General features: G+C 35.3%; 1 protein-coding gene across 3 annotated transcripts in view; it reads right to left on the bottom strand.

Annotated features, from left to right (window-relative positions):
* Nucleotides 1-1,668: 1,668 nt before the first annotated feature.
* The window catches only part of FMN2 (formin 2), a 142,537-nt gene continuing 127,256 nt past the window's right edge, over nt 1,669-16,949 (bottom strand). For 2 of the 3 annotated variants that reach the window (XM_052701750.1, XM_052701742.1), the window contains 2 exons: nt 3,237-3,318; nt 1,670-2,454 (listed from right to left, as the gene is read on the bottom strand). In XM_052701750.1, coding sequence (XP_052557710.1) covers nt 2,428-2,454; nt 3,237-3,318 — 109 coding nt within the window. In that variant the 3' untranslated portion in view covers nt 1,670-2,427. Of the gene's footprint in view, nt 2,455-3,236; nt 3,319-16,949 lie in introns of all 3 variants that reach the window. The other variant, XM_052701734.1, reaches the window with a different exon arrangement.

The raw sequence follows: 16,949 nt of genomic DNA, 5'->3' as shown, positions 1-16,949 counted from the left end.
CATGTGACACAGGCAGCACTAATAAGAACAGGTTACAGGTGTGCTTCTAGTAGGAACAGTTAGGTTCCTCACAGGTATCAGATCAGCTCCACAGCAGTAAAGAGATGTATTTGAATCAGCTAAGCCTAATGCACTACTGGAGGCATGCACAAGCACGGTGAGTGTATTCCCACTTGGGAAGAGGGATTATATCCACATAAGGACGAGTTACTGGTACTGTAACTGTAATTGTAATGTAAATGGGGCATTCAAAAGCCCCATTTCCACTGATCCCTTCACATTAGTTTCCTGATGAGAAGTGGCACTTAGTGCATGGTTGCTAAAACTACAGCACAGCATGAGAGTGAAGAGGGAAGACAACTATTTTGTTGTTATTCCTTTTATTTTCATATAAATTAACATTCTAAAAAAAATTGAAATAGAAACACTAAATACAGTATTGCACATAGTGATCTTTGTTAGATGATTATTATTTCATTTAGTATAATTACATACTGTAGGTACTGAAGGGAATAGGAAGGCTACAAATGAAAACATGCTACTGTATTCTTGCACTTAGGAGCAAAGTTAAGAGGAAAAGACTACTGTTTACATAAATACAAACATGGATTTGAATCAGTGCCATTAAAATAGCTTTATTTTTTAAAGGTTTTTTTTTTTTTTTCCATAAGTTAGTTGTAACAACAAATAATCTCTTTGCACTCCCCCAAATAGTAATGTTACTCCTGTCAACACAAACTTTTAGAACTCCATTCTCAGTAATTTATATCCCTGACAGAAATTATTATGACTACAGAATTTCAAATATGTTTGTCAGCAACAGGAGACTTACTTTTCACATAGTGAAAAAAAAAACCATCTTTTCTAGTGCTTGGTATAAGTGAAGAATAACAGATTCCTGAGGTCATATTTCACACTTCTTTTATGACACTTGTATAGTATAGTAGCTTCTGGACAGGTAGGAATGTCTGATGATGTGCTAGATTAGACAGGGAATAACACACCCCCGCAGGTTAGACTTCATTTGCTTTTTACTCCAGTGTCTTTCAGGCAGCAGGGCTGAATGAAGCATGTGCCTCCAACTCAGTATTAAACTCTGGCTGCTTTCAGGAAAAGCGAGCCTTGAAAGCAGAACGTTATCAATCAGGCAGATTGTTTTGGTGCTATTTAATCATGACTGGAGGAAAGAGTTGTTATTGGTTGAATAGATCAAGGCTGATATAATCAATTCTAGATTGCAAACAGAAATAAAGCATGTGTCATAGATTTCAATCATTAATCTAGCAAGGGACACAGAAAGCCTGGAGGAAAACCCTGCAACTATGCTAAGTGTGAAATTAATGTCAATTAGTTGGTAGTCTGTGTCTGTCACTAGAATTGGCTACTGTTTTTCATAAATGTCAGTCCCCATGTGCATATTTAACGGCTCTCTAAAGGAGTTTTAAAATAACTGTGAAGCTAATTCCAAAAGAGAAGTCATGTACACGTGGTCAAAAGCCTGTGTAACTTTATCAGCAGTTAAATCTATACTATGCTTTCTAAAGTTCATGTAAAATTATTAGCTGCTCTATATGTTAACAAACTATAACAGCCAAATCTCTCTCATATTCTCTCTATAGTACTTCTGTGCTTTTCTGTATTGTCTTGCTCCCTGCCTCCCCCCTCCCACCCCCCTTTTTTTTTTTAATGCTGGATTTCTGACCCCCATTACCACCTGGCATTCACTATCTGGCACAAGATGAAGTAAAAGTCGTAAAAGTATGTTGCCTTATCGATTTTAAACATAGTTACAGTAAACATCTTGTTCCACAAATATTTAGCCATGGAGGGCAACCAAACAAGTTGGGAAAGCATTGATTATACTGTATAAGCAGCACTTAACGATTCAAAATACAAACTACATATGCCAACATGAAACAGATACAAACAATTCACTAGGAGTAACATTTCTTTCCCTAATCTAAGCGCACTGTCATGAAGTATCTGCTTTAGACAGATGTTGCCAGTAGGAATGGAAATGTTTCACTTTATCAAGTAGTATTCTTATGAAGTTCAACTTAATGCAATTTTCAGCATGTTCAGAACTGATGCAGATACTGTTTTTATGCATGCTGACTTGGCCTATTTGTAGCATACCATACACTTTATAAAATATCATCTTTGAGTGGTAAAGGAGATACTGAATACAGGGAAGGTGTTTCAAGTCAATATCTAGTCTATTGCTGGGCACTCCATTAAAGTGTTTACACTCATTCATGAATGTACATTAACACATCAATTGGTGGAAAACGCCAGAGAACAAAAAGCAAATTCAAAGGGTCCAGAAAGCAAATGATCAGGATGATGTAGTTTCCTTCCCCCTCACACCCCACCCACAGACATGTTGAGTTTGGTAACCATGTAACAATGGCTTTTGTTTTTCTTCTGTCAGATTTTCATACTTATCTTGGCTTTCTGAAAAATAATAAACATGCAAATGAAGAAAATTCAGCAAGATGATGAATTCACATGTGTAAAGCACACAAATGCATAGGTTAATGTTAAATTATACATACTCTAGAACTGAATTCACAAGTAATATTCCTTCAAAACCAGAACTGAAGTAAATTGCAGTAAACTTGTGAAATAATTTATTTACATTCCTTTTCTCTGTCAAATTTTCAGTATCATTGGAAATCTATGCAGCGCCAAATAAACCAAGATCGTAGTATTGAGATCTAACTCTAAGTCTCATAATAATGAATTGACAAGACTATCATCATTACACTTACTTTCAGAACAGACAAAGCACAGTATTATCTTTTCCAAGAGCTGCTATTTTAAAGAAAATCAGATCAGTGAAACAGAAGCTACTAGTACCTGACACAGTGATCCAATTTGCAAAACGCATGCTATTCTGAACCTTCTTTACATATTGTAACTTTAGAAAAGAGTAATTTGAGGCTGAATAAGCTTGAAGTAAATGTTTTTTCTCCCATCTAGGCGCCTCCCACACTAAGACTGTGATGCAGATATTGGCAAGATAGAGCAATAACACACTACTTTTGCTTGTTCTACATCTCTTTTATGGAGTAACATTAACAGACAACATTCAAGTTGCTTAATCTAGCACCTCTTAAAGAAATAATAGCCAAACAGAACAAGAGGTATATCAAGACTAAGATGTCTATAGAAGAGAAGGAGAAAAAGACAGAATGAACAATGGTAAAAGAAGTATAGCTACAATTTTTACTTACAATTCCAGAGTCATGTTTTGGTCTTATATTGTAGAGTGATTTCCCCTTTTTCTGTCTGCAGACTTCTTCTGCCTCTTTAACTCTGAAACAAGACACAATTTATAAGCATTCCTCTAGACCAAAATGATTTCTGAAGACAGCACAGTATATAACTTAAAAAAAATTAAGTCTAAAGATGCAAATGGACAACTTTATTCCCCATGTCTTCATTAATAGGCTCTACAAAACTGCAATTGCACTTGGCTGTTCTTGCCATACCACCAGGCTCTGGTACTTAAAAGATCAGGCATAATCAATGGCATATTAGATGCTAGTTACAAAAATAATCAGTACTTACGATAGTTTAATATTGAAATCTAGCAGGATTTAAAGTAGCTTGGTAGACATGAAGACCAGCCTTCAGAACATTCAAGCCAAATAATGCTATGAAAATTACTTTTCACAATTATTTTTAAATCTCTATTCAACAGGTCCTGACCTCAGTACCTCAACTGCAGTTAAAAAAAAAAAAAAAAAAAAAAAAAAAGCTCTCACCACATTTCCTTCCCCCTTTAACCTGATGTTGTTTGTATTTAAAGTGACAAAGCAGCTCTATTTACATTTCCAGTCTTTGCTCTCTAGCTCTTTAAATAAAAACGTTCACTGAAAAATTTCAGTATTGTTCTTAAAAACCATCCAGTTTACAAACAAGGTAGTGCACATCACTTTTCTCTCCACAATTGAGGGTGAGCAGCAAAGCATGCATGAAAGCACTTGGGTGCAAAGAGAGGAGCAGGTTCCAGATGTGAGGGTGTCATACATGAGTGTTTCATGACTTGGTAAACGGTACCAAATTAGGGCTTATGAAATACCACAAAATGCTACATTGTTGATGAGATAAATGTCCTTTTAGTCATCCAGATAGGGAACAAGCCCCAGAAGACAGAAGTCAGCGTTCAGACTGGGAGTCTGCCAAAATCAGGCTGGTAGGCTCAACAGCACACCATAAAATGTTTCTCAAACATTTTTACTCATTTTGGAGATCAGTCTTACAAACACACATGGTTACTGAAACACTGATGCAGATTTAAGTTATGAATTCTCTGAGCTTCAAAGACTTACATAAACCCTTTCTTTATGATGGCATTAAATGGTGTGAGATGTGTAATTTTTATTTTTTATGAGAGATGAGACCATTATTTATAAATAGGAAAGTAGAAAATAAGAACGTAAATCCTATATTGGTTTGCTCTTGCCAACAGTAAAGACTTTGGATAGCACTTACTCCACTTTTTCATCATTATCCAACAACGAAAAATAAGCAACAGTAAAATGATATTGAAGAAATGATATATCTTTGGCTGGTTCCTTGCGGTTCATCTCCAGACCACTTGCATGTCTGCTATTTCACTGAGGCTACACAGGGCAGTGTGAGAATCAGACTTCATGTTGTTATTATTTTAAAGTATTTTTTGTGTGTGTGGTAAGGGCCAGATTTTTCAAAATATGACTCCAGCTGGGTCTGCTAAGCACATTACAAAAACTGCCTTTGCATTCATCTCTCCTTCATCTAGATTCACCAAACACACCTCATTCTTCTCCTAAGTTACAAATTCATACTTTCAAAATTTAATTTAAACTTCAGTTCTTTTCTAGCACGCTGCTCTCTTCTTTTGATAATGGTATATTGTATTAAGGGAGGAAGACCTTAACTTCCACAGGTAGAAGAAAAAATAAAAGGCTTTGAGACCTGTTATTTTCAAGTTGTAACATTCTGGACCTGACTGCAAGTCAGTCAGATTGTTGCAGCATAATGTAGAACAGAAATGTCAAATGACAAGTAATTCACCATCAAAATGTATTTAAATAGATTGAATAAAAGCGACAGCCAGAGTATGGTGACAGTTTTAAATAGAAGCTTATAGGAATTATACAGGATGCAATGAAAGTCAAAATGAAAGTCAAAGACTTTTTCTTTCCCTTAAAACACCACCTTTTCTTCTGATTCATTTCCACATACATCTGAATAAGAGCATTTGTAACACTAATCTTCTCATGATCTTTTCAAAACAGTCAGACACATTCGAAGCTATAAAAAACCACTCACAGAAATAAAAAACCTCACATATCATATTGTTTCCTCTTTTTGAAATACAGCTATAACTGACTCCCATCACTGGTAGGCATAACTTAAATAAGAAAATGAAATGTTACTTGGGGTTAAATTAGTATCAAATCCTGGGGAACGCAGAAGCACTACCAAAGTTATCATTGTTTTATAGAAGCAACGTAATATATGCAGGTATTCAAAACTATTCATCATGCAAGCGACAGCATGTGAAATATACAAAAATATTTACTAAACCAGTTCACACAGATCCAGATGTTACTCTCAGGAAATATCAGGGAATCTCTAGTTCCAGTCTTTGTTGCATTAACAAAGAACAGATTGCTCACTGCTTGCCTAACACATCAGCTCATAAGATGGCTTGGCTTCCCTTCTAAGTTTAATGTTCATTCAAAACAAGAATCCTTGTATGGACTGGAACTTGTGATAACACAGTGACGAGTTATTTTCTGGAAAGCAAGTCCTATTGAGTGCCATTGTCAGTATAACATCTCTAAATCTGCTGGGTTTTTTTAGAATTAATAGATGTTTGAAGAAATGCTGCCTTGCCTTGAAAGAACAAAATATAACAATGCCAGCTAGTGAAAGAGATGGTCTTAATTTTTCTGTTACACTTTGCACTTGAAAAAAAAAAAAAGATCAACAGCCTTAAAGCTTGTGCTACCCATTTTTTCAGGATTATGTAAGAGGCCCTAGTCTCTCAAGTATAGCTGCAGAACTGAAGTTTTTGGGAGTCTTTATGAAATTCCTTGTAGTTTAAGTATATTTATTTATCACAGTGGGAATGGAGAAGATGAAAAGCATTATCCCCTAATACACTTCAGACAAAGCTGAAAGCTAGCAGCCACTTGGTTCCAGTTCCAACCATATCACTGACTCATTGTGTGGGTTTGGGATAGTTCACTGCCTCCTGGCCCTGATCCTGCATGAAGATTCAAGTGGTTGGATAAAACCTCACTGAAACCAATATGATCTATAGATATAATTCCTCAGCAAAAAATGTCATTAGAAATGTAAATGTAGCACAATGAAGTCTTATTTTCAGGAAGCTAGATTATGACTAAGTAAAGACTAGAAGGGCATAAAACTGTACATATTTAAAGATATAATATATATCTAAATTCTAAGAAGTCAACACACTGGTGAAACATAGAGACAATTATTAGCCTTCTACAGCACTGTGAACCAGCTGCAGTGTGCATATATTTTCCAAAGCCTGACCATTGAACTAAACTATGATTTTATTGAATTTAACCCAAATCCTTCTAAAAGAGCAAAAGGATTTGTTTTGATGTTAATATCAAGATCATTTAAACTGCAAGAAGTGTTGCCTTTTGAGATAAGGACAATTATCTCAATTCAGTTGGAAAATAATATTTAATTGCCACCGGCAATTAAAAAAATATACATTAGATATTCTGTCCTGCTCCTGAAAGATTGTTCATCTTCTCATAGATAAAATCTACAACATTTAGGCAAAACCACCTTGCTTCTGTCAACTCAAGACAGGTTAAGACCTGGTTATCAGTATGGTAAATTCCTACATATCATCACAGCATCCTTAACATTGGGAAATACATCTAAGATCATTTAGTCCAACTGTCTACCTACCACCAATACTGCCCACTGAGCCATGTACCTATGTATTACATCTACGTATCTTGAACACCTCCAGGGATGGTGACTCCATCTCCACAGGCAGCTTGTTCCACTGCCTGACCACTTTTTGTGAGAAGATTTACCTAATATCCAATCTGAATCTCCCCTGGCACAACTTAAGGCCATTATCTCTTGTCTTGTTGCTTTTACCCAGAAGAAGAGATCCCTGTCTTGCCACAGCCTCCTTTCAAGTAATTGTAGAGAGCAGTAACGTCATCTTGCTCAGAACTTTTCTGTACTACCTCCCTCTGACTTCAGCAGAACTATTATCAATATGGAGATGCAAGGTAGTCCAAGACAAAGAGGTACAAAAATTGCAATAACTTAAGTTGTAATATTAGGAAGACTGGCTTAAATATTCAACAAGGGTCAATTGTTATGGCTTCATGAAAATGTTAACAGATCTCTTTCAATTTTGGCAAGAGGGCAGGTGATGTTTGGGGACAACAACACAAGCGCTATGAATCTGTGAGCCTCCCAACAGTCACAAAGAGGGAAGAAGTACTCAGTGTAGACAGTGACATACTTACAGGGCTCCAGGCCAAAGTGACACTGCTGTTCTGCCTCTGTAGACAACAAAGCACTCAAAATGTTTGAAACAGTTAACAAGACAGTCCTAGGATGAGAATTCAATTGTCAAGACCTTGTTTTCCCTGAGGGAAGCCATGGAAAGAAGAGTCTGAGGAAGTTGGGTGCTTCTCTGTGCCTGAGAGATTATGACTCTTAGGCAAAGACAGGCAAGTGCATAGATTGATATATTGTTTTGAAGACCTGTTTCTAGTTAAAACAGTTGCATGCAACTAATACTTTTGGTGATAGAGGTAATTTGGTCACTTTGTGGAATCACTGCTCTCAAGTGCAACTAAGTACTCTGAAGTGGAACAGTACCTCCAGGCAAGTTCTGAGATAGGGTGAGAGAAAGAAGCGCTAAGGGAGTCTAACAGGGTCAGGTTGGAGATTAGGTTCATCATCAAGATAATCAAGGACATTAACAGGCACCCTAGGGTAAGGCAGGTGTCACAGCAGCCAGCTGCCAGAATTCAAGAAGCACTTGGAAAAAACTTTCAGCCATAAGATTTGAATTTTGAGTAGTCCTGTGTGGATTCACGAGTTGGAGTTGATGATACCTGTGGGTCCTTTCCAACTCAGAACATTCTACAATTCTATGAAAAGGCACATGGCATGCTCTTGGAGAAGCCAGGTGGCGCAGTTAAAGTGTGATAGGAATTGTTCACATTGTTTGCAGTGTGCTAAGATGCTTCTGCATGGCTGATGCTCTAATTATCTAATTTCATACTTCTCAGCTTTTCCAACTCACTTGCTTTCAATAAACTGATGGTTTCATTTGCTATCAAACCCTGTCCCAGATCACGTCAACTTTGGCTTAAAGGGAGCATATTTTTTCAATAGGAAAGATAGCATCAGCACTACACCTTTGGCATTTTTGGCATGCTGTTTCTGTTCCCAAGACATTTTTGTTTTTGCCTTTATAAGGACATAGTCATACAAAACTAATCTTCTCAGTCAAACAGAGTTGCTTAATTCCTTATAGCAATCTGAAGAGCAGAGTTATTAGTAGTTATTAGATTTAACATCAGGTCCAACGCAGATTCTGTAAGTGCACACTAAGAGTGCTCATAATGGGTATCTGGACAAATACATGTTCCATAAGGTTAATTAAATTGAGTTCAGATGTTTCTTTCATTATTTCAGAAAGGATTACTTTCTGAACAGCTCCAACAAGAATAAAGTATGTAGGGAATATAAAATATAAGTAAGCAATCCTTGGCTTAGTTAAAAGTACAAGTGAATGAATAGGTAATTACTCACTGAGTCCAACAATTAGTGTCTCAAATTCTACTACATATAAAGATTCAGAGTCTAATTAGCGTTGCCTGTAACAAAAGAAATAGCTTCTTCTTTCCATCATAGTAAAAGTACCCTTAACTTCCTTCTACCTCATATTCATTGTAAGACAAACATACACAAATTGATCAAGTTTAAAGACAATCTATGAGACAAATAGATAATGAGTTACACTTTGGCAGGTATGCAGGAAAAAAGAACCAGACATTCCTACAAAACCAAAAGACAGACTAGCTATATCTACTTTCTAGACCAAAAGCCAGCCTGGTCACAATCTTATCAAGCCTCAGAGAATTTCTATCATCATTCAGTCCACTGAGAAGGGCAGCCGCTTTCCTAACAATGAACATTAATAATTTTGACTGAAGTATCTGTAACAGATTCATTTCTTACTGGCACCATTTAGGCTTAGTAGCCTTACAGTTCACTAGCAAGCGCTAAGACATGACAAATGTAAGCACAGTGAGAAGGCTGGAATGTTATATGCCTTAGATACTGGAGCTGCTCACAAAAACTTCCACGATAAACTCAGACATATATTACTTTTACAGCTTGAAAATGTATTTCATGAAACCCAAAATAATTTTTTCTACAAATATACTGTACTTTGTAACATACAGCAAAGCTGAGACTAATATTCTTTATATTCCTAGTGCTTTTTATCAGATGAATAAAATGTGTTTTGCACATCAAAATATTTTATGTAGGTTAGTTTGGGGTAGAGATGACATGTTTATAATAATACCTTTACAAATAATTTTAAAAAATCTCCACAAAAATATCAAGTACTAGATGCCCTTAAGATATCAAGAGTAGAAAGCTTTAAAGCTGTGTTTTTGGAAAACTATTCCAGAGCAACTGGAATAAGTTTTATTCCTTGTTCAGTTACTAAACTATAGTTACAAACTATAGTGAAATTATTATTATTATTATTTTTTTTGTTAAGGAATTTCTCTTTTGTGAAAAAAAAAAAAAACAGTGACTGTTGAGAAAAAATACAGTTCTCAACATAAAAGTGCAGTAAAAAATGTAGAGCTTTTACTTTCACGCAAATAGGATTGAAGTGATGACACAGATATGATTCAGTAACTGACTGCAAAGACTTTATACAGATAAGAAGCACATTTTAATGTACCTGGTGCCATCAAACTGACTGATGAAACCTAACCTCTCCTACAAACAAAGAGATTATGAATTAGTCTATCTTGACATCTCTGCCAGCTCCTAGCATGGTTACTGCAAAGACCACGAGGTAGACAATAGCTGGTTTAAAAAAATGCAGTGATTAATTATAGTTTGACTCAGAGGACAAGGAAAAGCAGATTAAAATGTTTTAATCTGGCCACTTAACATAGAGACTAATCTGTAGCAGGACCTGGAATACAATTTCTCTTAGATCAGTAGTGCAGAATAGACTTTGGGGAATACAACTAAGGTATTCTTCCATGTGTATCATATCACACTAGCCTAAAATGAAGCTGTGAGCCCAACTGAATTGAACATGAGACCTTCAAATTTGCAGTCTTGATGCAATCCACAACAAAACTCACAATGCTCTAAAGTCAAGAAGAACTGCTTTGTAAAGATGATTTTTTTTCTAATATGGCTTGTTAGGGATGAAAAAATTACAGAAACTTCTTAATTCTTGGAAGAGAACTATTCTGTTCTATGCTGTAAATAAAAAAAATATATTTAAAAAATATTTTAAAAAATAAAATTAATATTTTGGGTGATTTCTTTCTTATCTGTGTTAATACACACAGATGCTCATAGATAAATATATATTTTAACTCAACACTGTATTAAAATCCATGTTCTAAAGATGATAGTTTTAACATTAAAGGAAATTTCACTTGAAAATATAAGAGCACAGAAGAACCAACCAACAAAAACCTGTTAAGGATGGCTATAATTGTAATAAATGCACAGAGTGCCACTAGAATCATATATATTTTTTTTCTCATCAAAGTGGCCAGTATTTCAGACTATACCTGGCCACCTTCAGGAAAGACGGTAATCACTTTCCTCCAGACTTCGCATATGAAAATTGAGTGTTCTAAGAAAATTTAGTCATCACTTCTGTTGTTTTTCTTGGAAATGAAACCAGTTTGCTCTCAAAAAAGCTGGCTGCATTGTGACTATTTGATTGAGAAATTCAACAGGAAATGATAAGGGAGAAGGATAAGACGAAACATGAGGTAAAACTGGTGACTGAAAGAGTAAGCAAAAGAAAGGAAAACAAACCTGGAAGTGAATGGAAATGCGAAGCCATGTGTTTGCTCTAAAACACCATGAAGCAGTAAATGGTGTTAAAAAGAAAAAGTGCAATGTTTAGGAAAAAAAATGAGAAAATTCTTTGTGAACAGATAATGCAGAGAAGGAGACTATCTTAAAGTGGCTGTGGGGAGATACTCCATGCAGATGAGCAACTACATTGAATTAACTGGGCACATACAATTAGGTTGCTTCAAAAGTAATGCTTCCTATTTAATTCCACAAAAACCCGTTGTGCTCATAAAAACCTGTACTGTTTCACAGCTGCTATGGTAGTGTCATAGCAGTACAAGCAAATATGAGAAATGAATGAATAGAAGAGATCATTGGGGAAAAAACAACAGCAACCAGCAAAGTTAACCAAAATCATCTGCAGAGTCATGGAATTAGAGATGTACAGTGCAGAACGTGGGAAAATAAGAGGCCTCCAACGTTTTTGTATCAGGTGAGAATACTCACATCATAATTATATACTGACCTCACAATGACTGCTACAAAGCAAATCTCTTCCAGAAAATATTTTTTTTCTCTATAGTATGCCTTGTACTCATGGCCAGAAGACATGCACGCAGCCATGCACTTACATTTAATGGATATTTTCATTATGACAATTATAATCACTATTTTGGCAAAATTTCTCAGTAAGAAAGCCATCTAACTTGTGTAGTTGGATAAGTTAGTGACAAATGCTATTGATCTGTAGAACCTTTCAATATGTTAGCATACCTCAAATGCCAATGTAATGATCACTTTGCCTGGGAAAGAAAACAACAAGTATTGAAAATATTATTGCACCTCCTGTCAAAAATTCTATTTAAAATTTCTAGTGGTGCTAGATTAATCTTCAGGTATACATTGGGCTGCTTTGTTTGTTTGTTTTAATTTTTTTATTTTTTTAAATAAAATTTTCATTCTCTCCTTTAAGAAACAGCAAGAAGAGTTACAAAATCTGAAAAGATCACCATAGGGTAGGCATCCTAAACCGTCAGAACCAATATGACATGAGAGCCAAGAAGAGAGAAGGCAAACTTCACTATGAGACGATAATTTTTATCTGTCTCTTTTTATGTACAAAATACTAAAACGCAATACAGTGTGCCACCATGACACCTCAACATCAGATAAATCAATGAGGCTGATGAAAAGCTCTTCTGCTAAATATTTGGTGGTATTCTAGAATCTGATGAAAGTCATAACACTTAGGAGAGATTGGAGACTTGGATATATTTTTTTTTTAATACTAGACCTTTTACTTTGTTCAAACTTAGAATTCATATACACTGATTGGCTTATAGCTACAAAGAAACTTAACAAAGACTTTTAAATATCCTTCATTTAACTTTTTTTTTTTTTAAGCAATTTTTGCCAGAGATCCAGATATATAAACTCTCAAAAATATTTTTTCAGTTATCTAAGCAATGCTAAAAATGAGACTCACTGCTCTCTTTCCCTAACCAAAAGGCCTTATGCTTCAATTGAAAAATAGACAAATTGCCAGAAGTGCATAAGGAAGAAACAAAAGTATTGAAATATTGAGCAACCTCTCTCAGTTGGATAGCAAACTGCCTCTATTTGAAGCACTGCCTCAAAGGACTCTTCCTAGCTTCTATCTTTCATGTGTTCTTCTCCTTTCAAGTATATATTTCTATGTCTGTAATTTTCCACAATACTTTTTGATCAGAAACTCTTTCAATCAAGTTAAAATTTTGAAATACTCCTAAAAACTGAAGATTATTTTAATTGTTCAAAGATGCAACCTACATTCAGTTTTGACACTGTAAAACAAAGTCTAGCAGTTTGCAGCCCAGTTGATTAAACATCAATAAAGAGAGTGATATTAAAATCTTAAGTCCAAGAAAAGACTGGAGCTTTTAGATGACATCACAACACAAGCCAAGCAGTATGTGACTCCACTAAACATACTCCACATTTCCATCCACTTTCCTGTTGCATTGTAATTCCATATATATTTTCCTACTCTTTTCTTCGATCTCCACATTTCTTTGCAAGTACATTTTCCCATGTCCCCAGATTTCTCACTCTCAAGTCTGACTCACTGGTTCCTATTATAAGCGTTAACAAAATATCCCTTAAATTACTCTGAGGACCGTTGCTTGTGCTATGGGATTTAATGCCCTCCTCCGCAAGCAGAAGTGGCAGCTTACCAATATGCTCCTCACTGTGCAACGTACAGAGATATCCAATGCCAGACTTTAAATTGCTCAACAGCAAGTTTTAAATCATCCTGCTGAGGAGTCTGTAGGGAGACATACCAGTCTTTCTGCAGGGGGAGATCAATGAGCTGTGGAGACACGCTGGCCAGGAATCTCCCTTTCATCTAGATATACACAGTGTGACACACCAGGTGCCAGCTTAACTGCTATTCTTACGGGAATGGGCAACTTTTAATTTGAGAAACTAGGGCTTTTTTTTTTGCCTTTTCTTTTTTCTTGAACGTATAGATTATTTTTAATGCGTCAAAGATTTATTGTGGCAGTTAAAAGGTTGAATAAAGCTAGCCAAAGGAAATTCTCAAACTTAGTGTGATGCAAGATGCAACTTAGAGAATTTTACCATCATCTTGGTCTGGCCTATGAACTGTCCTCTGCTGGCATCACTGAGACAGTTTTTCCTCTGTTCAGTGTCATGCCTTCTCATAAAGGCAAGAGCCGAATTGAGCCTATGAGAAATATTTACCTCTTGCACATACTTAAAAGGTGCTTACACCTGCTCAATGCCACCCCTACCTCCACCCCCCATTTTTTTCCTTCTGCCTAGAAACACAACTTTAATTCTCCCTATATTTGCAAGCTTGCACAGGGTGTCTGGAACAATAAACAATCTGAAGAAACTTAGTATCACTTAGGGCAGGAGTGAACAAACAAGTGTCAGTATTCCATTTGTATGCAGAGAAAGTAAAGATACAGCTGTGGCTCTGCAAAAATGCTTCTGCATCTTCCTAGTAAGGTCTGAATCTAAGGTCTACTAATATTAATCTTCGGCAGCAATGCAATGAAATATATATTTTTTTCTGCTGATTTCATGTAAACATAAAAGTTCTTAGAGGACTGACTACTTTTTTTTTTTTTTTTTTTACTACTGGGAGTGTAGGTGGGTCAGGGTGTGTTCCCCATCCATAAAGAAAAGATAGGTTACAGTCCTAAAAACAACTTATTGCTGCCTACAGAAAATTGTATTTTTTAAGAAATTCTATTTTTAGTTATTATTGATTTGCAAACTTTATTTTTGATTGCCAGGTACAGCAGCTATTTTGTTTGTTTGTTTGTTAATTGATCATTGCTTTTCAAGATTTTCTTTTGCAGTGATTTAAAAGGTGTTGCCTCATGAACTCTTGTACTTGTTCAGTCATAGGAAGAGTTCTAGGAAAGTGGTAGGGTCTGGGCCTGAAGGACTTTGCTCAACACCAAGAAAAATGAAAATACCTCTTGCTCCAGTGCTTCACTGGAATAATGCATTTAATGTCTCAGAAATACAAAGAAAACAAGAAAAAAATAAATAAAGATATAATTTAATAAGAAAAGAGTTACCATATTAACTTTGACAGTTTGCATGAGACACCTGCTGTCTCTACAGGAGAAAAAATATGCATTTCAAGTTTGGTAGTATAATCCCTTGAGAGTTTTCCTAAGAAGGTAAGACTTTTGTACAGGTGTCACTGTAGCTATGCATTATCTAAAAATAAATATTCAAGCGGCAATTTACCTCATACCTTAGGGTATGCAGAAACTAAAATATATGTACAGATTAGGAGAATGCTGAACAGTTCTTTTCTGCAACAACACTGAAAAGGAATTAATGTGTATGTCAGCTCTTCTTTACTTTCTTCGTATAACATACAGAGTGCAAAGTATACTGTCGGATAGTATTTAAGAGTTTTCAGAATACAAACACAAAAGCATAGCCTATCAGTGTCACACTAAAAATGCAGTGAAAAGACCACATGACCAATATTTAAAAATATGCAACAAATCAGGCCCTGTTTGTCTTATGTGGGTAACTGAGAAAGAAGTTATATTACTTTTACCATTTTCATTCAAAAGGATACATCTTTAGGATAAACCAGCACCAGAATTTCTATCTAAATTTTTTAGAAGGTTACAGATAGCTCGGATAACAATTTTGCTAAGAATGTTCTATAGCTTTGACTACAGTGTGACCACAAAAAAAAAAAACCAAAAGTATGTTTAGGAAAACCTTTTGGCAGATGTATGCTTCCACTGTAATTTTCAGGTGCATTTTTTTCTTTTTATTTCTATTGTATTTAACAGTTTATCACACATGATTTTCTCAACTGTTTTTTTCCAGTTCTGCTTTATTTCAACTGACAATTGAGTGAAAGCAGTAGAAAATTTTGGAAAAAATATTTTGTTTTTAACCTCATGCCATTTCTCTTATTTTTCTTCATCTTGGAAAGAAACGTGAAGTCTAACACTTCAGTGTTTATCTTTTGCACATTAATGCCTAGCAAATCAATATACAAGTTAAAATGTTGACTGAAAGGTGTTTAAAATAAGAATTGTCTGGCTGCTTTCTTTAAAGTACATATAGTTTTAATGTATCAGTAACAGGAAGTATCACCACCTTAGGAAATATCATATCAGAAGCCTTTGCAAAAATCATTTTAAAACAATGTGACTCATATCTGTAGAGACTAAATACAGAACAATCACTATTAACATGTAAATCCTTTCCCTACGCAGAAACCATGCCTAAACTATTCTAGAGACACAGCAAAAAGGTTTATTAAACCAGAGTGATTGGAGAAGAGGGAAAAAAGGAAAAAAGAAGATTAACCCCAAAAAAGGAAATAAAATGAATTTTTATATTTTACATTTTATAAATTATGGTCATGATATATTATGCAGCCTAGCGAATAATTGCTTCAGCAGCTAAATGCCTGTGTAGGAAACTGAACGTAGGATTTAACTGCCAACTCCATTCTCAAGAAACATACTTAATTACTTAATTTCAAGGCTGACAGTCAGTAAAATGAAATATATCCCCAGATTGCTGTATGGTGTACAGTACAGTATAACATTTTCATCATCCTCTTGCTATAGGAACAGAATCCATCTTTTTTAACTGTAAGACTATTCATTCCACATTGTGTCCACTTATATTAACTATGGTGTACATGACACTGATTCATATTGGTGCCTAAGGACAGCTATCAATAACTTCCAAAGTCAGTAATCTGATGTCTGTGACATTTATACAGGGTGTATTCTCTTAAGAAAAAAGAAAAAACACCTATTCTTGTTAAGTTACCTACACACGAACTGATATCAATCATTTACAGAACCTAAAGCTTCAGTCCTGCTAATGTGAAGGCACAGCAGTAGCTTCATTATCTGTACACTGATATCACTCAAGTTGCTAACAAATGCAGAATCATGTAAGACTGTCTACAGTTGTTGTGTTTGTGTTTAAATTGTCCTTTTATAGCATATATTACTTTTTTAAAAACTGATTAATTTGTGGCATTATCTTTATATACAAAGAAGGATCACAATGTAATATTTCATGGAGATGAGAGCAAACTTCATAGCTCTTTAAATACATGGAACAGACAGGGTGGCTAGTTTTTCTAAACTATGTTTATATTTCTTTATGTCAGTTATGCTACATGGACATATGATCACAAGGCTGTGATTTACAATATTAATTTGATTTTTCTCTTAAGGTGGGGTCAAAGTGACTTTTTCTTCTCTCCTCTGCTTTTCCTCCATTTTCTCCAATTTAATTGGACAAATATTTACAATGTTTCATGTCTCAATGCCTTGACT

The sequence above is a fragment of the Tympanuchus pallidicinctus genome, unplaced genomic scaffold (assembly GCF_026119805.1).
Source record: "Tympanuchus pallidicinctus isolate F22 unplaced genomic scaffold, pur_lepc_1.0 scaffold1, whole genome shotgun sequence".
Taxonomy (NCBI): Eukaryota; Metazoa; Chordata; class Aves; order Galliformes; family Phasianidae; genus Tympanuchus; species Tympanuchus pallidicinctus.
The sequence above is the reverse complement of the archived record's forward strand: the minus strand, read 5'-3'. Positions and strand labels throughout refer to the sequence as shown.